Source organism: Bombina bombina, chromosome 7 (assembly GCF_027579735.1).
Source record: "Bombina bombina isolate aBomBom1 chromosome 7, aBomBom1.pri, whole genome shotgun sequence".
NCBI lineage: Eukaryota > Metazoa > Chordata > Amphibia > Anura > Bombinatoridae > Bombina > Bombina bombina.
Genome location: NC_069505.1, coordinates 220035278 through 220058365, shown reverse-complemented (window position 1 = coordinate 220058365; position 23088 = coordinate 220035278). Strand labels below are relative to the sequence as shown.

At 36.2% G+C, this 23088-nt stretch overlaps 1 protein-coding gene across 3 annotated transcripts in view; it reads left to right on the top strand.

Annotated features, from left to right (window-relative positions):
- The first annotated feature begins 19877 nt into the window (after positions 1-19877).
- TUB (TUB bipartite transcription factor) overlaps positions 19878-23088 on the top strand; it is a 406789-nt gene continuing 403578 nt past the window's right edge. For 2 of the 3 annotated variants that reach the window (XM_053720613.1, XM_053720611.1), the window contains exon 1: positions 19882-20408. In XM_053720613.1, coding sequence (XP_053576588.1) covers positions 20371-20408 — 38 coding nt within the window. In that variant the 5' untranslated portion in view covers positions 19882-20370. Of the gene's footprint in view, positions 20409-23088 lie in introns of all 3 variants that reach the window. The other variant, XM_053720612.1, reaches the window with a different exon arrangement.

Here is a 23088-nt window from a genome sequence, read left to right as displayed (position 1 = left end):
GAAGGAGTAAATGAATTACCCAAATTATTCCATTCCCTGGAGATTACTTCAGAAATAGCATCAGGGACAGGAAAAACTTCTGGAATAACTACAGGAGATTTAAAAACCTTATTTAAACGTTTAGATTTAGTATCAAGAGGACCAGAATCCTCTATTTTTAATGCAATTAAGACTTCTTTAAGTAAAGAACGAATAAATTCCATTTTGAATAAATATGAAGATTTATCAGCATCAACCTCTGAGACAGAATCCTCTGAACCAGAGGAACTATTATCAGAATCAGAATGATGATGTTCATTTAAAAATTCATCTGAAAAATGAGAAGTTTTAAAAGACCTTTTACGTTTACTAGAAGGAGGAGTAACAGACATAGCCTTCTTAATGGATTTAGAAACAAAATCTCTTATGTTAACAGGAACACTCTGATTATTAGATGTTGACGGAACAGCAACAGGTAATGTAACATTACTAAAGGAAATATTATCTGCATTAACAAGTTTGTCATGACATTCATTACAAACAACAGCTGGAGGAACAGATACCACAAGTTTACAGCAGATACACTTAACTTTGGTCGATCCAGCACCAGGCAGCGTTTTTCCAGAAGTATCTTCTGACTCAGTGTCAATCTGGGACATCTTGCAATATGTAATAGAAAAAACAACATATAAAGCAAAATTGATCAAATTCCTTAAATGACAGTTTCAGGAATGGGAAAAAATGCCAGTGAACAAGCTTCTAGCAACCAGAAGCAATAAATAATGAGACTTAAATAATGTGGAGACAATAGTGACGCCCATATTTTTTAGCGCCTAAATGCTTTTGGCGCCAAAAATGACGCCACATCCGGAACGCCGACACTTTTGGCGCAAAAAAATGTCAAAATGACTCAACTTCCGGCGACACGTATGACGCCAGAAACAGAAAAAAAAATTTGTGCCAAAAAAGTCCGCGCCAAGAATGACGCAATAAAATGAAGCATTTTCAGCCCCCGCGAGCCTAACAGCCCACAGGGAAAAAAGTCAAATTTTAAGGTAAGAAAATGTATTCATATGCATTATCCCAAATATGAAACTGACTGTCTGAAATAAGGAATGTTTGAACGTCCTGAGTCAAGGCAAATAAATGTTTGAATACATATATTTAGAACTTTATATAAAAGTGCCCAACCATAGCTTAGAGTGTCACAGAAAATAAGACTTACTTACCCCAGGACACTCATCTACATGTAGTAGAAAGCCAAACCAGTACTGAAACGAGAATCAGTAGAGGTAATGGTATATATAAGAGTATATCGTCGATCTGAAAAGGGAGGTAAGAGATGAATCTCTACGACCAATAACAGAGAACCTATGAAATAGACCCCGTAGAAGGAGATCATTGAATTCAAATAGGCAATACTCTCCTCACATCCCTCTGACATTCACTGCACGCTGAGAGGAAAACCGGGCTCCAACCTGCTGCGGAGCGCATATCAACATAGAATCTAGCACAAACTTACTTCACCACCTCCATAGGAGGCAAAGTTTGTAAAACTGATTTGTGGGTGTGGTGAGGGGTGTATTTATAGGCATTTTGAGGTTTGGGAAACTTTGCCCCTCCTGGTAGGAATGTATATCCCATACGTCACTAGCTCATGGACTCTTGCTAATTACATGAAATAAATTATCTTTTTACTAAGAGGGACTCCTTATCCCCATCTCTAAAATGTGTTTTTACTTCTTCTATAATTATCCATTTTAAACTATCTGACTTTTTATAATGGACACTTGTAAAATACAGTATATATTAATATATATATATATATATATATATATAAGGGGCGTCATCAGGGTGCCTGCTTTGATATTAGAAAAATGTTCCCTACGAAAATGTATTTCCCTGGTGTTAAGTCTCACCTGCTGAATGTAATATTGTGTACAAGTCAACAATTAAATCACATAGGTTGAACGACAGTTCATTAATTATTCATATTCATATTGCTCTCATGTGACTGCACTCCTAAAGCCCTGACCTGCTATCAAATGATCACAGGCTTTAAAATTCACATCTGTAGACCCCTCTACAGTTTTTCCATGAACTACAGCTTTTAGGCTCCTGTATAAATTGAGTAGGTGTCAATAAATTGCCAATAATCCTGCCTCTCCTGTAGGAGAATCTGCATTCTTGTGATACTAATGTTTTCCATCTGACGAGAGAGGAACATGACTTTGCATAATATTACACACCTCATCATATTGATCAGTATACAGGGTTACAAAATTGATCCTTTTGAATTTAGAATTATCTTTGGTTTTTGACTCGCAAAAGTTGCTCTCTTGTCATTTTTTCAACCCTCCATCCTTAAGTTGTTCCTCTAAAAGATCAGCATGCGCCAAATAGGTGGATGTGCTGGTACAATTCCTTTTCACACCAATGCACTGACCCTCTGCAATCGCTTTGAAAACCCTACATGGGGACTACTATTTACAGGCAATAATGTGTTACCAGAATTGGGCTTTCTATATATCTCTCTGAAAACTCACTTGCCTGGAGCTCTTTTTAATGTGATACCCAAATAGTTTATGGATTTTGCATTTATTTAAGTCCTTTATCTCTGTTAAGCTCACTTACAAATAAATGGACAATTTCTATACTACGCTGCCAAACGAATATCAAGTCATCAATATACCTTTTGTATAAATAATCTGCTCCCTGTAGGCCTCCCCACATCCATAGCGGTTGGACAGCTCCCACAATCCATATACAGGTTGGCATAGGAGGGTGCAAACTTGGCCCCCATGGCTGTCCCTTGTATCTGGAGGTAGAAGTCATCCGAAAAACAGAAGAAGTTGTGTTTCAACTGAATAACACAATCCTGCACCAATGGTTGCAAAATCACATCAACCTATTGTGAGAGGTGTTCCAACAAGAGCCAATTCCAATCACAAGGGGGCTACCTACCACATTAGTAAGTTTCTTGTGAACATTCGGTAAATGGCTAACAGTTGGAAGTACCGAATCTTTCACAAAGAAATCAGTGCCCTGATAAAAAAAAAAAAAGTTTTCCCTCCCTTCATCTACGAGGTGGCTTAGTCCTCTCTGATATTTCAAGGTGGGGTTCAAGGGTAATTTACTGTAATTTTCCTTCTCATTGTGCTGTCTCAATGCTGCTTCCATTGCAAATTGTTCTCTACTTTGTACCACTATAGAACCCCCCTTGTCACCCACCCATATCACAAACTATTATACATATGAAATAGCAGCAATGTAACACACTAACATTTTCCCCTATGCTTTATTAAACATTGTATATGGATTTTACTCTGATTTTTATTTCCCTATGATAAAGCAATAAAGGCCAGACTTTAATTTCCATGTAGTTTATTTATTTATATATTTATTTTTAAGTCTTTGATTTGTTTGTAGTGTATACTGAATAAAGCTCCAGCTTTTTAATGTTTCTTCCAGCAGACGTTAGGAGAATCGATGACCTTACTGTTGTTGATGATGTAACACTCCAAAGGTCACTTGTCAGAATCACTGGTCCATGTTCAGCTGTAATTGTATTAACTTTATATAATTTCTATGAAGTTTTAAAGACATGGTACTCTAACATTTTGTCTGTTCAGGCTAAAAAAGATTATTATATATTGTATTACAGTGCTCTGTGTATATCATAATGTATATACCTGGGCTAAATAAACCAAATAAAGCCTTTTTCTAGATATCAGTTTTACACAAGCATGCACTTCCAATTAATTTTACTTTAACCCCTTAGCGGCTAAACCATTTCACACCATGACCTCTATTTAACAAGGTCTGGCGGATCTGATCTGACAGTGTGGATCAGGTCCGCCAGACCTCGCTGAATACGGAGAGCAATACGCTCTCCGTATTTAGCATTGCACCAGCAGCTCACAAGAGCTGCTGGTGCAACGCCACCCCCTGCAGACTCGTGGCCAATGGGCCACCAGCAGGGGATGTCAATCAACCCGATCGTACTCGATCGGGTTGATTTCCGGCGATGTCTGTCCGCCTGCTCAGAGCAGGCGGACAGGTTATGGAGCAGCGGTCTTTGTGACCGCTGCTTCATAACTGCTGTTTCTGGCGAGTCTGAAGACTCGCCAGAAACACGGGCCATCTAGCTCCTTTCGGAGCTTGATAGATAGGTCCCCATGTGCTGAACTGTTTTGGAGCTTTTCGATGCAGCTCACAATTAAGCACTAATGTAATATTTTTAGTGAGAAACCCAAACAAACTATATATATTTTTTTTATCAACAGACCAAGCAGATTTAAATATATATGTGTGTGTATATATATATATATATATATATATATATATATATATATATTAGGAATTAATTATCAATTATATAGTATCAATTTAATCAGAAGATAGTTGTAGTTTTTTGCAAGAAAAAAGTAAATAACAATAATATGGGTTATTAAAGGGACATGAAACCTAAATGTTTTTCTTTCATAATTTAGATAGAGCATACTAATTGGCTTCCTTTGCTTGGTATCCTCTATTGAAAGGCATACCTAGGTAGTCTCAGAAGCAGCAATGCACTACTGAGAGTTAGCTGCTGGTTGGTGGCTACACATATATGCCTCTTGTCATTGGCTCTGCTGATGTGTTCAACTAGCTATTAGTGGTGCATTACTGCATCTTCAGCACCTTTCATAATATAAGTAATCTGGAAAGTTGATTAAAAGTGTATGCTCTATCTAAATCATGAAAGAAAAATCTGGGGTTTTGTGTCCCTTTAATGTTTGTCAAAAGATGGCACACTAGAAGATTTTAGAAGCCCCCACAAACTTTCAAATATTGGATTCCATCCACCACAAATGTACTGTGTGAGCACTGGGGGAAGGAGGGTCAGACATTTCCCCAAAGCTCTACCTTAGGTCCCACACTTGACTCTGCTTTACATGTTTTTCACAAATCAGCATTTTATCCCTTGTCTGCCAGTAACACGCGAACAGCACTGACTGCAAGTAACACGCACACAGCATTGTCTGCCAGTAACACGCGCACACAGCACAGCACTGACTGCCAGTAACACGCACACAGCATTGTCTGCCAGTAACACGCACACAGCATTGTCTGCCAGTAACACACACACAGCATTGTCTGACAGTAACACACACACAGCACTGACTGCCAGTAACACGCGCACAGCACTGACTGCCAGTAACACGCACACAGCACTGACTGCCAGTAACACGCGCACAGCACTGACTGCCAGTAACACGCGCACAGCACTGACTGCCAGTAACACGCGCACAGCACTGACTGCCAGTAACAAGAGCACAGCATTGACTGCCAGTACCACATAAACAGCATTGTCTGCCAGTAACATGCACAGAGCAATGACTGCCAGTACCACACGCACAGCATTGTCTGCCAGTAACATGCGCACAGCACTGACTGCCAGTAACACGCACACAGCATTATCTGCCAGTAACACGCACACAGCATTGTCTGCCAGTAACATGCACAGAGTATTATCTGCCAGTAACACGCGCACAGCACTGTCTGCCAGTAACACACACAGCATAGTCTGCCAATAACCTGCACACAGCATTGTCTGCCAGTAAAACGCACACAGCATTGTCTGCCAGTAGAACACACAGAACATTGTGTTTTTATACCCCTATGGTTCTCAGGAAAAACACAGAGCATTGATTTTACTCTGGTAGCTACACATAACACACATAGCACAAGACAGGGCACCATCTTTAGCTGCTAGTCACGAGTCGTACACTACTGGCCGTATTTATAATGTATAGAGGCATTAAAAAGTATCTGCAACTCAAGGAACTTAAAAAGATATAAAACCCCATTTTTCGCTTTCATGATTTATATAGAACCTTCTAATTGACTTCTATTATCAAATTTCCTTCGCTCTCTTGGTATCTTTTGTTCAAAAGCAGAGACGTAAGCTTAGGAGCATACACGTAAGAGCACTATATGGCAGCACTATTTCCTGCCATATAGTGCTCCAAATACCTAACTAGGTATCTCCCAAAATAAAAACATTGAAACATCGAAAAACAAAGCAAATTTGATAATAAAAGAAAACTGGAAACTTTTGTTAAAATCCTCTGCTCTGTCTGAATCACAGAAGCAAATGTTTAGGTTTTATATCCCTTTAAAAACTGTACATTTAGGTGCTCACTGAACAGAACAGCCATGCAAATGATTGCATTTATTGTGTGAAAATCTCAATTATGTTTTTTTTAGATAAAATGTTTTTTAAGGAAAGTGATATCTTATGAATGAAAATAAAGGACAATTGCTGTCTTTTATGCTTTAGTTATATCTAATTGTAGCAGTCAGAGTCAGTGCTGTAAAACACATAGGGCTATTGCGCTATCTTAAAGGGACATGAAACCCAATTTTATTATTTCATGATTCAGATAGAGAATACAATTTTAAAAAACTTTCTAATTTACTTCTATTATCTAATTAGTTTCATCCTCTTGGTATCATTTGTTGAACGGGCAGCAATGCACTACTGGTTTCTAACTGAACTCATGGGTGAGCCAATCGCAATCAATATATATATATATATATATATATATATATATATATATATATATATATGCAGCCCAATCAACAGCTAGAACCTAGGTTCTCTGCTGCTCCTGAACTTGCTTAGATAAACCTTTCAGCAAAGGATAACAAGAGAAGGAAGCAAATTAAATAATAGTAGTAAATTGTAAAGTTGTTTAAAATTGTATTCTCTAGCTGAATCATGAAATAAATGTTTTGGGTTTCATGTCCCTTTAACGTGCACCCATACAGGGCCAATTTGCCCGTTAAATAACCGGAGATTACAAGTGGCTCCCGCAGCTCATGGTTCCACTTTGCTTTTAGTGCAATTAACCACAGGTCATTTAAAATATGCGTTAATTGCCCCCAAAACACAGAGTACATTGCATTTATATGTAAAATAAAGATGAGCATGTTTATGTTTATAAAATAAACCCTGCACACAGCAGTTATAAGGGGTTAAAGTGAGGGGATGTGGGGTGTTTGAAGAAGAAAGAAAAAAAGGCACCTAAAATGCCTTTACATAGAAGTCAATGGAGAACTGTGTTTTCACTATAAATCTATATGCTTATATACATATATATGTATACTAATATGGGTATAAAATGCAGCTGGGGAACTTCTGTAGCATGATTAGCTGAAGAATCGTGTGTCCACTTGGTTTATGAGTAGCAATTTCCTGAACTATACTGGTGTGCAAATTACAATCTTATACATATCTGGGGAAGTGTGTTGTATGTGACAACATACGTGGGTAGGTTTGCCATTCCAGCCATGTTTTCCTGCACACTTATGAGTTACACATGCTGCAGGGTGTGCAGAGGGCAACATGCATTGTGCTACTGGACAGAACAAAATAGTGACCATAGACAGCACTATACATGTTCATCTCTGCACACCCTGCAGCATGTGTAACTAATAAGTGTCCAGGAAAACATGGCTGAGGTGGCAACCCTATATGTGAGTTATTTACACTGTTAGTCATGATTTTGAATATTAGGCACCCTTACTTCACACGGATTTAACTTGTAGCTTGATTTTGAATATTGCTGTATGTAGTTTTATCTAATCCACAATATAAATTTGTTAATGTGTTTGTTTAATCCTTAAAGGGCCATAATACCCAAACGTTTAAACACTTGAAAGTGATGCAGTATAGCTGTAAAAAGCTGACTAGAAAATATCACCTGAACATCTCTATGTAAAAAAGAACGATATTTTACCTCAAAAGTTTCTCAGTAGCCACATCCCATTGTAAAGGGCTTCTAAGCAACAAATCAGTATGTCTGTCTCGGGACAGCGGAAGGAGCGAGCTTTCGTGCATACTCATCTTATTTCCCTATTCAGTGTAAGAAAGTTTACAATGAAATCTCATGAGAGTTAAGTGAAATCTCATGAGATCACAGTAAAAGAGTTCATGACCTCAGCACTGTTGATGCTGATTGGCTGCTGTTCATTTCTTCATTTTTATTTTTATTTTTACCTGCAGCTGGTCAGTAACTGAGTATAACTTTTTGCACAGAACTTACTCTTCTGAGCTGAGGAGAATGTGAGGTAAAATATCTTCTTTTTTTACATAGAGATGCTCAGGTGATATTTTCCTGTCAACTTTTTACAGTTATACTGCATCAGTTTCAAAGGATTTAGCATATGAGTATTATGTCCCTTTAAAAAGATCTAGTCAAATTTGAAAATTTGTATAGGCCCAGCCCCTCCACCGACACAGCCAACTCCGCCCCCTGGTAAAATCTTATTCCTGCATAACGCAGAAGCTAATCTCCCCATCAACCACCACAACAGCAGTGCAACTAACCTTGAGTTCCATGTGCTTGTGCTGGCCCATGTGGTCTCCAGCTTGCCTCTCTCCTTGTCAAGATATCCCCCCCCCCCGGATCGGCCGCCTCACTATAAGATCTCTAATAGCACTGCAGGGAGTGGGGGGGGGGGTATAAAAACAAGGAGAGAGGTGAGCTGAAGGCCACATGGGCCGACACACTGGGAGCACGAGTACACGGAGCTCAAGTTGGTTAGTAGCCTCTGCGTGTTCGACAAGCTTACTGTGCTCCCTCAGCAGCTGCTGCTAACTATCATCCAATAGCCAGCTGGCCCACCAGGATTTTTCCCGGTATCCCGGCCCGGCCAATCCGGCCCTGAGTCAAAATTGCATTCCAGAGGATGATTCAATAAAACCATGAATGAATATAGGTATATTTTTTCTGCAACCTCTACAGCAATTTGAAAGAAAAGCTGCTTTTTAATGAAATTTTTCTTTTAATAACTTTATTGAGATAACCTCTTTCTTTATATAGATGAAATGTATTAGAGATCTCATCAATACCTCCATTGACAGTCTGCATGACAAGAGAATAAAACTGGAAACAATTAAACTGCCCACATTTGACGATTTACTAAAATTAGTCATCAGAATTTGAAGAACTGGTGGGAGTTCTAGATGGAAAATCATGTTAAAGAAATTAGAGGTAAATGTTCTTAACATTTCAGTAGATTAATAATAGATTATTTATTGGTTATTAAAACAAAATAAAATGCTTTATTAATATGAAAATACAAAATTATATCAGACTGCTTTTGGTTCACCAAATGTTCTGAACTATAACTTATTTTGGGGTACAGAAAACTATGAATATTGAATAGATAAATATTTTGGTGACCTTATATTATAATACCTATCTCAACTTTATTATGCTATTGTGTATAAAATAATTATATCAGGGTACTCAGTGGTGGGGATTTGAAATAGATAGTAAAAATATGCCTGATTATGTCAGTCTGTATTGTATAAAGTATTATTATTATTATTATTATTGGTTATTTGTAGAGCGCCAACAGATTTCGCAGGGCTATTAAATAATCTCCCTAATCCAGATAATAACGCATACCATTTTTTTTAGTTAATAACAAATAATAATGAAACATTTATTATTATTATTATTATTATTATACATTATTTATGAAGCGCCAACATATTCCGCAGCACTGTCCATGGATACAATTCATATAAATAAAACAATACAAGACTTGTAATAGACAGGACAAAATGTACAAACACATACAGGAGGGATCGAGGGCCCTATTCCCGTGGGAATTTATAATCTAGAAGAAGTCCTCAGCTGCTGATATGCGCTATATGTGTTCAGCCATATAATATATGCATTTCTGGTGCTCCTCTCTTAGGGCCCAATTCACTAAAGCTCTCTAGTCTAGATATCTTATCTCGTTGGGCTCATTAGTACTGATTGGTCCCTGAAAGAATTTTAGAAATGCAAATTTGAACTTAAAGGGACACTGTACCCAAAAATGTTCTTTCATGATTCAGATAGAGCATGCAATTTTAAGCAACTTTCTAATTTACTCCTATTATCAAATCTTCTTTATTCTCTTGGTATCTTTATTTGAAATGCAAGAATGTAAGTTTAGATGCCGGCCCATTTTTGGTGAACAACCTAGGTTGTCCTTGCTGATTGGTGGATAAATTAATCCACCAATCAAAAACTGCTGTCCAGAGTGCTGAACCAAGAAAAAAAGCTTAGATGCCTTCTTTTTCATATAAAGATAGCAAGAGAACAAAGAAAAATTGATAATAGGAGTAAATTAGTAAGTTGCTTAAAATTGCATGCTCTATCCGAATCACAAAAGAAAATTTTGGGTACAGTGTCCCTTTAAGAAGGAGAAAAACCTACATTACCATACAATGCTAAAAAACCTAAAGATTTTTTGTGATTCTCTCCATGCCAGTCAGTTTCTATAATTGGACCCTTTGGTGTGCCTGGTATTAGGGAAATGTTAACATATAGCAGCATAAGGAGAAAAGAGTGTTTTCAATTCAAAGCCTGTTACACGTACATAGTAGAAAACATGGGGGCTGATTTATCAAGGGCCGAATGGCCCCTGTTTCCGTGTGAGCCTTTAGGCTCACCGGAAACCGCAGTCAAGAAGCAGCGGTCTTAAAGGGACACCAGAATTGTTATTGTTTTAAAAGATAGATAATCCCTTAATTACACATTCCCCAGTTTTGCATAACCAACACAGTTATATTAATACACATTTTACCTCTGTAATTACCTTGTATCTAAACCTCTCCAGACTGCCTCCTTATTTCAGTTCTTTTGACAGACTTGCATTTTAGCCAATCAGTGCTCACTCCTCAGTAAATTCACGTGCATGAGCTCAATGTTATCTCTATGAAACACATGAACTGGGGAAAAACTGTCAAAATGCATTTAGATTAGAGGCGGCCTTCAAGGTCTAAGAAATTAGCATAGCTTTCAACTAAGCGGATCTGATCTGACAGTGCGGATCAGGTCTGTAAGACATCGCTGAATGCGGAGAGCAATACGCTCTCCTTATTCAGCATTGCACCAGCAGCTCACAAGAGCTGCTGGTGCAACGCCGCCCCCTGCAGACTCGCGGCCAATGGGCCACCAGCAGGGGCTGTCAATCAACCCGATCGTACTCGATCGGGTTGAATTCCGGCAATTCCTGTCCACCTGCTCAGAGCAGGCGGACAGGGTTATGGAGCAGCGTTCTTTGTGACCGCTGCTCCATAACTTGTGTTTCTGGTGAGTCTGAAGACTTTCCAGAAACATAGGCCCCCTATCTGAATCATAAAAGTTTTTTTTGGTCTTGACTGTCCCTTTAAGACCGCTGCTCCTTAACTAGTCCACTGCCTCTGAGGCTGCGGACATCAATCCGCCTGATCCTATACGATCAGGTTAATTGACACCCCTTGCTAGGGGCCGATCATGTCGGACAGACACTTGGTAAATCGGCCCCATAGTCTAAAAGTCCTAGAAGCCTTTGCAGTAAACATCACTTTTAGTTTTGCATTGGCTCAATCTTTCAACCACTTCACTGACTCTACCTATTTCTGCTGGACAATTCTTAGTCCTCTTAATAACTGTTGCCCATGGTACATCCCACTTGCGATCACATATGTGGCGATGGGCGCAAAACCCAGCATCACTAATTTTTAGTCTAATCAAGCAATCACATATACGGCGCAGCATGCAAGTTATGCGCGCATATTTTACCTGTCGCCCGCAGTTTTTACTCCCATAAACTAACATAGAACCAGCATAACCAGTCGGTATCACATTTATCACTTACTCGTGCAGAATGGAGAAAATTTACTCCATTTTCATCTCGCCACACATAGGCAGACGCAGCAAGCCTTGCGCTTAGTATGTACCATAGCTCCCTGGAAGCCTTAACAAACACCTAATGCATGTGCAATATCAACCTCTAAACAGCCATCCCCCCACATTGCAATAATTAATAAAAGTATTAACCTCTAATCTGCCAGCCCCCCCGTCGCAAACTACCTAGTAAATATATTAAGCCCTAAACCCCCATCCCCCCACATCGCAAACCACCTTATGAACATATTAACCTCTAAACCGCCAACCCCCCACAACGCAAACACCTAATTAACTTATTAAAACCTAAACCGCCAACCCCCTACAATGCAAAGTATTTAACTAATTACTAAGCCCCCTAACCTAACACCTCCTAACTTAACCCCAATTAAAATACACTTACATAAAAAAAATACTAACTGCCTTGAAAAATAATAAAAAATTACAAAAAACTTAAAATCCTAAATTACTCAAAAAAATCCCACCTACCTTTAAGCAAAATAAAAAACACTAAAATTACAAAAAATAAAAAAAATCTAACATTAAAAAACATAACAAAATTATCCAAAATATAAAAAGTTATTCCTATTCTAATACCTCCTTAAAACAAAAAAGCCCCAAAACCCCAAAAAATAAAAAAATTCTAACACTAACCCCAAACGTGTGCACGGGGCGGGAGCGGGTGGGAACCGCTACACTACAGAAAAAAAGTTAAAAGTAAAATGTCAAATAAAATTAAATACACTTATTTTTTCAAAAGCATCTAAGGGATCTGGAAGGGGTGGGGGGTTGGTATTGGGGGGGGGGGGGAAGCTACACTACAGAAAAGGGACATTTTTTAATAAAAAAAAGCATATTATTCACTAAAATGGGTACTGGCAGACAGCTGCCAGTACCCAAGATGGCGCACATTAAGTCAGAGGGGGAGGGTTAGAGAGCTGTTTGGTGGGGGATCAGTGAGGTTGGGGGCTAAGGGGGATCCTACACATAAGCATATGTAAATATGCAAAAAAAATGCACAAAAAAGCCCAAATTTTCCATTTATTTTAGTACTGGCAGAGTTTCTGCCAGTACTTAAGATGGAGGGGACATTTGTGGGGTAGGGGAGGGAAGAGAGATGTTTGGGAGGGATCAGGGGGTCTGATGTTTCAGGTGGGAGGCTGATCTTTACACTAAAGCTAAAATTAACCCTGCAAGCTCCCTACAAGCTACCTAATTAACCCCTTCACTGATAGCCATAATACACGTGTGATGCGCAGCGCCATTTAGCAGCATTCTAATTACCAAAAAGCAACGCCAAAGTCATATATGTCTGCTATTTCTGAACAAAGGGGATCCCAGAGAAGCATTTACAACCATTTGTGCCATAATTGCACAAGCTGTTTGTAAATGATTTCAGTGAGAAACCTAAAATTGTGAAAAATTTAACGTTTTTTTTAATTTGATCGCATTTGGCGGTGAAATGGTGGCATGAAATATACCAAAATGGGCCTAGATCAATACTTGGGGTTGTCTACTACACTACACTAAAGCTAAAATTAACCCTAGAAGCTCCCTACATGCTCCCTAATTAACCCCTTCACTGCTGGGCATAATACATGTGTGGTGCGCAGTGGCATTTAGCGGCCTTCTAATTACCAAAAAGCAATGCCAAAGCCATATATGTCTAATATTTCTGAACAAAGGGGATCCCAGAGAAGAATTTACAACCATTTATGCCATAATTGCACAAGCAGTTTGTAAATAATTTCAGTGAGAAACTGAAAGTTTGTGAAAAAAATTGCGAAAAAGTGAACGATTTTTTGTATTTGATCGCATTTGGCGGTGAAATGGTGGCATGAAATATACCAAAATGGGCCTAGATCAATACTTTGGGATGTCTTCTAAAAAAAAATATATACATGTCAATGGATATTCAGGGATTCCTGAAAGATATCAGTGTCCCAATGTAACTAGCGCTAATTTTGAAAAAAAAAATGGTTTGAAAATAGCAAAGTGCTACTTGTATTTATGGCCCTATAAGTTACAAAAAAAGCAAAGAACATGTTAACATTTGGTATTTCTAAACTCAGGACAAAATTTAGAAACTATTTAGCATGGGTGTTTTTTGGTGGTTGTAGATATGTAACAGATTTTGGGGTTCAAAGTTAGAAAAAGTGTGTTTTTTTTCCATTTTTCCTCATATTTTATAATTTTTTTTATAGTAAATGATAAGATATGATGAAAATAATGGTATTTTTAGAAAGTCAATTTAATGGCGAGAAAAACGGTATATAATATGTGTGGGTACAGTAAATGAGGAAGAGGAAAATTTCAGCTAAACACAAACACCGCAGAAATGTAAAAATAGCCTTGGTCCCAAACGGACAGAAAATGGAAAAGTGCTCTGGTCACTAAGGGGTTAAACATCTTTCTAATTTACTTCTATTATCTAATTTGCTTTATTCTCCTGATATCCTGTGCTGAAAAGCATATCTAGATAGGCTCAGTAGCTGCTGATTGGTGGCTGCACATAGATGCCTCGTGTGATTGGCTCACTCATGTGCATTGCTATTTCTTCAACAAAGGATATCTAAAGAATGAAGCAAATCAGAGCATAGAAGTACATTGGAATATTGTTCAAAATTGTATTCTCTACCTGAATCATGAAAGAAAAATGTTGGGTTTAGTGTCCCTTTAACGTGTCTCTACAGTTTTGTTCAAATGTTCTCACATTATGCTCTCTATATATTGCTGGGTTCCTTTTTGCAGCTTTCATTGAATTTAAAATTGCAGGTAGGTATGAGTGCTGCAAGCATTGATTGGTGAGTAGGTGTGTCTGCTATTTCTGATCACTAGTGGCTTCCTGCTCAGGAGCTGCTATGCTTGTGGTATCTGAGCTGGAATCTGACTATGTGTTTAACTCTTTTGCAAGGCTTATACACATTGGGCCAGATTACAAATGGAGCTCTAATTAAAGCTCTCACTCAAGCATTAATTGCGATAAAAGTACATTTTTTGCACCCCTCGGGTTTAACTTGTATTATGAGTTGAAATTAAACTGTTTTTAGCTCGCTAACCCAACGAGCGTAAAAAAAAGCCAAACTTAGAATATTGCATGCCCATTCACGTATTTCCCTTATAGAATTCAATAGAGAAATAAATGTTTCACATTCCAATGTTCTTCACATCACAGAACATGTTCTATTTATTCATAAATACATATTTCTACATATATATAATATGATGTTTTTTTGTACAATATATATATATACCTATATATACTGTGTGTATATATATATATATATATATATATACACGCAAGTATAGATAAATACAAATATAGAGGAATATTTATTTAAAAGTACAAAGAACATATTCTGTTATGTGCAGAACATTGGAATATGAAATATTTACAGTAAATACATAGTTAAAACTTTTATTCAATATGAATATTGCATAAATATGATTTTACATGTTTTCATCTATTTAACAGCAAAGGGCCCAATGCACTTATATATATATATATATATATATATATATATATATATATATATATATATATATATATATATATACATATATATATATATATATATATATATATATAGGATATGGTTTGGGTGTCTATAAGTGAAATTTACTAGGATCTTGTACTCCTAAATAACCATTACTCCAATTGCCTTTTTTTGCATTACACCTGATAATCCATGACTCTTTTCCTCACTATTATCCAGAGACGTATAGGGACTGCCTGTTACCAACATAACTGACACCTCTGATACATTTTATTAGATCACCTACAACTCATTGGTATTTTTTGTAGCGCTAAATTCTTTCCGATATATACTCTTTTATTTATATATATATATATGTCTTTATATGTGTACATATGTATTTATGTGTTTATATGTGTATATATGTCTGTAAATACATATATACATATAAATACATATGTACACATATATAGATATATACACACACACAGATATTTAGACATGTATTTATATGTATATCAAAATTAAAGCCTTTTGCCTCCCTTTTTTTATTTCCTAACAGCTGAGACCTCATATCTTTGAGCCTTCATAACTTTTGTGTGCAATATTTATATATAATTTTTATTAGATGGTGTTATTATTAGTGTAACTGTTCTTTGTAATGTATTTTTGGTGTGTTTTGTGCAACTTTTATGTAAGCGAAACAGTTAAACTGAGCTCTGAAGTCGCTGTAATCATTTTAGCCTAAAATCGCAATTGCGCTCAAGTGATCACATTTATTTTCAACTTGTTACACCAGTGGTAAGCCCAATGAGAATTATACACCCGTGATAAACCCCTTATTGCTCATGCACAAACGTTTGCGCTCCACTCGTAATCAGGTTGATTGTTAGCTATGGTCAGTGTTGCAAAAATCACATTCTACAATTATTTAGATCTTATAATTTCTCATTAGATTGTCCTTTTATGATGCCAGTCGGAGGCTATTTCATCTTGCGTCAGTTTTGTGTGAGATCCATTACTTTTAATGAATAGGAAAGTAACACTTTTAAGTTCTCATATACTGTAGAAACAAATGTCACTGCACAATATTATAACATGCAAGTACAAAAATATGCACCATCAGCATAGAGAATGTGAAACCTTTCTTATAGGGTGTATCCAAACAGGAAATACAGAAGAAATACAAATAAATATACATAAATATAATCAGGGGAATTGACGGACAAAAGTAATACTTTACTGGGTTTGTACTTTACAAAAGCATTTAAAATGTATATACAGCATTTAATAATCATTGTTTTATTTTACAAAAGATTAACAAAGTTGCAGTTCCCTTTAAAGATATCAAGTTTTTATTCTTCTTCAAATAATGCAACATTTATTATAAATCAATACTGTCACAATAAGTCTGTGATTGTACCACCGACATGAGAGAATCCTGAGAATGTTATATACATACTCCATACCACATTTTTATTAAGATCTTACACAGTTTTCAGTACAGCAAATACAAAACAGCACAGTTCCTCTATTTTTATGGCTCAGGTTTCAGCTATTTAATTACACATCACAACAATCATTTTATTTGCTTATTTTTTAAGATGTGGCAATTTGGCAAATATATATATTTTTTATATGAAAATTTGCTTTGCTCAGTAGCAGTTCACTGGTCGGAAGAGCAACATGTGTCTCTATGGAAACACAAAGCTGGACCGTCCTGCATTTATTAAGATAATGGGGATAACATCTTAAGGATACACAAATACTGTAAGTGAGTGTTAACCAGATCTTCTCATGTGAGGTGTAAATTCTGAAGCCTCAATTTCATAGAATATACAAGAAAAATGTAAAAATGAGAAACAAAATAAATTAGTAGCTTTTACTACCACCAGGCACAGCTAAAACCACGTAACATAATTATCTTCTACTGAACTGTAGACAGAAGAGTTTCAATAGATTATCCTGCTGCTTATTTACTTTGCTAAACCACATTAAAGGAACAGTCTATACCTTAGTCATCTTAAAGTCTTACATTAGATTAAGCTGCAAATACCCTCCTGCACCCTTTCAATATCATGCAGCAGGAATGGTAATAAAGTTATTTTAAAATAAATATTGTTTCTGGCCACTTTGAAATGGCTGCAAAGCTCCTCCCACTAATGACATCAGAATATGGGCAGTACTTTGCAGGTTTTAAACTCATCGCATTGCAGGATCTCTGGAATGGCCCTTTAAACATTTGAAACATTTGAATTGCATACAATTGGCATTAAGCCTTAAAACTAACCTCATAAACATGTTGTCCCTCTAAATCGTGCTGGCTAGGCATGGAACTAGATGGTCTAGAGAAGAATATTGGCAGAATAGAACAAATAATGCTTTAAGACACCCCTAAAGCACTATGTATTTATCATTTGCTGATCAGTTGTAAATATACTGTACTAAAAATCTATCATGCATATGAAAGTGCAGCATTTTAAATGTAAAAAATATTTTTTTCTGTGAAAAGGAGAGCTGGTTACATTTATGTTGTAACTAATACTGCAGTATCGGTTTTAGTATTTTCTGCTCATCCTCACTTGCTGATATAGACAACTGCTTCAGCTTTAATGGTGAAGTGGGACACTGTGCTCTAATGGGCCGACTATCTAAACCTGGCCAGATCAGACGTCGTTTTTCACGCCGACCCTCACAGGGGTAGCCCTGATGGAATTATCTTAAAGGGACACTGTACCCAAAAATGTTCTTTCGTGATTCAGATTGAGCATGAAATTTTAAGCAACTTTCTAATTTACTCCTATTATCAAATTTTCTTCATTCTCTTGGTATCTTTATTTGAAATGCAAGAATGTAAGTTTAGATGCCGGACCATTTTTGGTGAACAACCTGGGTTGTCCTTGCTGATTGGTGGATAAATTCATCCACCAATAAAAAAGTGCTGTCCAGAGTACTGAAACCAAAAAAAGCTTAGATGCCTTCTTTTTTCAAATAATGATAGCAAGAGAACGAAGAAAAATTGATAATAGGAAAAAATTAGAAAGTTGCTTAAAATTGCATGCTCTTTCAGAATTACAAAAGAAAACATTTGGGTTCAGTGTCCCTTTAAAAAAAGGCAGTCCCTCTGAGTGGCGAGATCTCTCCTATTGTAAGTAATGGAGCTCACTGGAAAGGGACACTTCGCTGTGTAGAGCGAGGTTAACCGTGAGCAGGGGGCACATTTTAAAAATCAAATCCTGCAGACAATATAAATCACATTACGCTGATTTCTGCGTATAGCATCTTACAGTTGCGTATATTTGTGTGTGTATGTGTTTGTCTATTAGGGTTATAAGTATTTTGAGTATTTTGTCACCTCTTCATCTTATCATTTGCGAGAGCAAACTGTAGAGTGGAAATGTTTAGAGAATTATGCTGGAATTTAAGAGAAATTTTCATACATGCCCATGGAACACCCATTTTATGAAAAAACAACAATTACACAGTGTACTTATATTACGATTTACGTTGTGCATGGTTAATACAATTTATTCCTGTGTAATTTACATACAAATTTAACGTTTTTTAAGGCACTTTTGTAATGTACGTATCTCCTGCCCATACGAAAATGCAGTATATGCCCCTTAGTGAGAAACCCTGTTTCCAGGGTAAAAAGTGGCTTTATAGAATATCCCTATATATGTGTGTGTGTGTGTGTGTGTGTGTATATATATATATATATATATATATATATATATATATATATATATATATATATATATATATATATATATATCAAGAAGGGAAATACCAGCACTCACTGTTAAAAAGCATAAAGTCAGGGTGCTACCCAGAAATATGTAGAATAAAGGTCCATACCTTTTGTTCCACGGCGAGTGCACTCTATGGACCTTTATTTTATATATATATATATATATATATATATATATATATATATATATATCCCTATATATATATGTGTGTGTGTATGTATGTATATGTATATATATATATATATATATATATATGTAATTATGTATGTATATGTGTGTATATATATATATATATATATATATATATGTAATTATGTATGTATATGTGTGTATATATATATATATGTGTGTGTGTGTGTATATATATATATATATATATATATCCCTATGTGTGTGTGTGTGTATATATATATATATATCCCTATATGTGTGTGTATATATAAATCATTTTTTATTTTCAGATTCCATAAGTAAAAATCAGACATAATAATAATAATAGCAACAAAAAAAGGTTAAAAAATCTTACAATTATTTAAATTAATGTTATTTTAAAATGTACATTTTGTTATATTGCTACAATACAAAGCAGATTTTATCATGAAAATAAAATGACAAAAACCATTTTACACTGCATAAAATAATAATTAATCAAATCATGCCATGATTAGGTAAAAACAATCTAGTTTATTTACATGGAAACTAATCATAGTCCTACAAGGGTTAATTTGTTTTTTAAAACATTTGTTTCCTAGTCTGTTGATGAAAGACAGTAAACTGGTGCAACTCCATCTTGTTTATATTTTGTCATAAAAAAGTAACACAGCTGTTAATGAAGAAGTAGTGATTTTATCCCGTTGCCAGTGACTCCAGCTCAGGTTTTGCAGCAAGCTCAGTGACTGGCAGATGACATCACTGGGGGCAGAGTCTTACTGCTGATGTGCAGGCTGAGGCTGGGAGCTGCTGTGCCAGGCTGGAGTAGGTATAGTCTTTAAATGAACCCTTGTTGCTCCTGATGCTGTGCCACGTTAGGCATCTGCTGTGATATGGGGCATGAGCTGATCCTTTATAAAGATGAGCAGCCTGGTGCAACAGGACAAAGCTAGGCTGCTGTAGGAGTGTTGCATGGAAGATGCAAGGAGATCCCTAGGCTAACACAGTATTCCTGGACTAATGCAACATACATCACTCCCTGTCTACAGTTGTAGAATCTCTGTATTGTGAGACTGCACTGGCACAGCTAGGCTATGCAGGTAGTGTGTAAGTAGTGTATCCTGCTGTATCCTGCACCTTTCACCTTGCCTGATGAGCTGAGGTGCTCTGTGCTCCAGAGGATGCTGCTGAGGAGGTGGCATACGTCTGTATGGGGTCTGAGTGGGTCATTTCATCTTGTTGTGAAGGTTCAGGCCCTTCATGCTGAGGACCATACACTTGTCACTGTGAGCTATGACTTCTAAGCACCAGTCTGATTGGATCCCTTACAGGTAACATTATAACATCTCTATATTATAATCATCATCCTTTTTTTACTCCGTTTACAAGTTTTGATTTTTTTTTGTTCTGTGCAGGAAGTTAGTTTTGGGGTTGTTGCTACATTTAATGTAATAATATAGTTACCATTAATGCAGGTGAAAGCTTGCCATACCTACAAGATACATTTTGTTAAAATAAATGACAAAGGAGAGTGAGTGCAAGAGTTATGCATGATTTTTGTTTAACAATAATCACATTTTTATTGCTAAAGCTTATTTTTTATTTGCAGTTAACTAATGTAATATTATTATTTTCACTGACATGTGTAATATCTATCTCTCACTATCTTTCTATCTTTATCTATTTATCTTTCAAGCTCTCTATTTATCTCTCTATCTTTCTCTTTCTCTCTTAATCTCTCTATCTGTCTCTTTATCTCTCTATCTCTTTATCTCTCTATCTCTCTCTTTATCTCTTCATCTTTCTATCTCTCTATCTCTTAATCTTTCTATCTATCTGTCTCTCTATCTCTCTCTTTATCTCTTCATCTATCTATCTATCTATCTATCTATCTATCTATCTATCTATCTATCTATCTATCTATCTCATTGTGTGTAGTAAGGGTGCTATAAGAAAATTAACTAGGATATATGAATTTGATGAACTGCAGTTAAACCATCATAGGTAGCTGTTTTAAGGTTAAGGAATCTAGTGTGAGTCGTGCAGTTATATCTTTTTTATATCTTTTTTTTTTACATTTAAATCAGGTGAGGGTAATGGGTTCACTGACCACTTTTAAAAGTTCTGAGGTTTTTTTTATATATATTTGTTGCTTTATAAAATGTTTAATAGAAAACAGAAATTGAAAATCTGCACAAAAACCTAAACTTAATAAGCTGCTACAAGGACACCATTCAGCTATAAATTAGCTCAAGAGAACAAATTTACCTGTGCACTATTTCCAAACTTATATGAAAAATGTTTGTTTTTTTAGTATCATATTTTTGGCTGAACCTGATCGACTGTAATCCATTTCATTATGTGATGTATTAAATAAGAGTTTCTTAGTGACCTATGAACACACCAGTGTCTTGTTAATCAAAGCTTTATAAGTATAACATATATAGGCCATATAATACTTTATAGTAACTAAAAAATGTGCTTATAACAAATGTAAAGATTAATAAAATGATGTATTGACATGCATAATAAATTATATAACAGTAAAGCAAATACAGGTCACAGTAATCTCCCTACTGGGCTGTTATGCAGCTACTACTTGTATAGCAAGTGCTTCATTACTGAGTTATACAGCAGATGCCAAAATAAAGCACAAAAATCTTACTAGTGACTCAGTGCTGCAAATAAGCCAACAAAAACTGTCACTCATAATGCTAGAAAAACTTTTATTTAAATCACCTGCAAGAGGCCTTTGGAGTGGGAATGCGATTGTTGCCTGGGCACCAGCTAATGATGCTACTGGGACGCTATTTTACTGCTACTGTCAGTCATTTTAAGATGCACTTGATTGCAGATAACTAAAGGGATTGCACAGTTAAAATTAAACATGATTCAGATAGAAAATACAATTTGCTTCATTCTGTTTGTATTCTTTGTTGAAGAGTAAACTTAGGAAGCCTGACTCTTATATTTAGCATTCTATGGCAGCATTGTTTGCAACTATATATATCATTGCCATAAACATTGTTGCAGACACTGCTGCCCGATGACTAAATACACTCCCAAGCTCACCTATGTTGCCTATTTAACAAAAGGATACAAAGAAAACAAAGCCATTTAAGTTTACTTTTCAGTTATTGTCCAGAGAAATAAAAGTTCTGTTTTGATTAAATTGTTCTGATTGTGGAAATCTAATTTGAAATTGTCATTTAAAATCAGCCCTATTAGCTTTAGATTCTGAAGTATGGTGCATAATTAGTTATATCGGCTGTGATAATGAGCATAAACTTGCATATTAAATAAAAAACAAACAAACATGGCAACCCTTTGTCAACCCCTTTACGAATCTTGATCATGATCTGCACATTTATTGGCCAGTTTATTACAATGGGCACTGGCAAGTTCCTTTGTCAGGGTTCTTGTCTGTGCTAATTAGGTGCTAGTGAGACCCATATTTATCATTGCACAAGCAAGTGATTGTGTAGCCCCTCCCCCTGATCTCACACAACCATTGCTCGAGTCCAGGACTTGTCAATTATTCTGGAGGAATCAGTCTGGGATGATAGTTTAACACTGCTAAAGTGATTTTTTAAAATGCTTTTGTATAAAAATTGTGCTTTGTCCCACGCTCCCTAGAGACCAAAAGACAAATCTGTACTTTGCAAATGCTGCAAATCAACTAGATGTTTTAGGCAATGTGCAGCATTTTTTTAAAACCAAGGTACAAATTTAACTTCTTTTTAAGGAACAGTAAAGCCAAAATGAAACGTTAATGATGTAGACAGAACATGCAATTATAACCAACTTTCCAATTTACTTCTATTATCATATGTGGTATCCTTTGTTGAAAAGCATACTTAGATAGGTTTAGGAGAAAGCTGCTGATTGGTGGCTGCACATTTATACCTCTTGTTATTGGCTCACCAAATGGTTTCAGCTAGCTCCCATGGCTGCTGTTTCAAAAAAGGATACTAAGATAATTAAACAAATGTGATGATAGAATTAACCTAA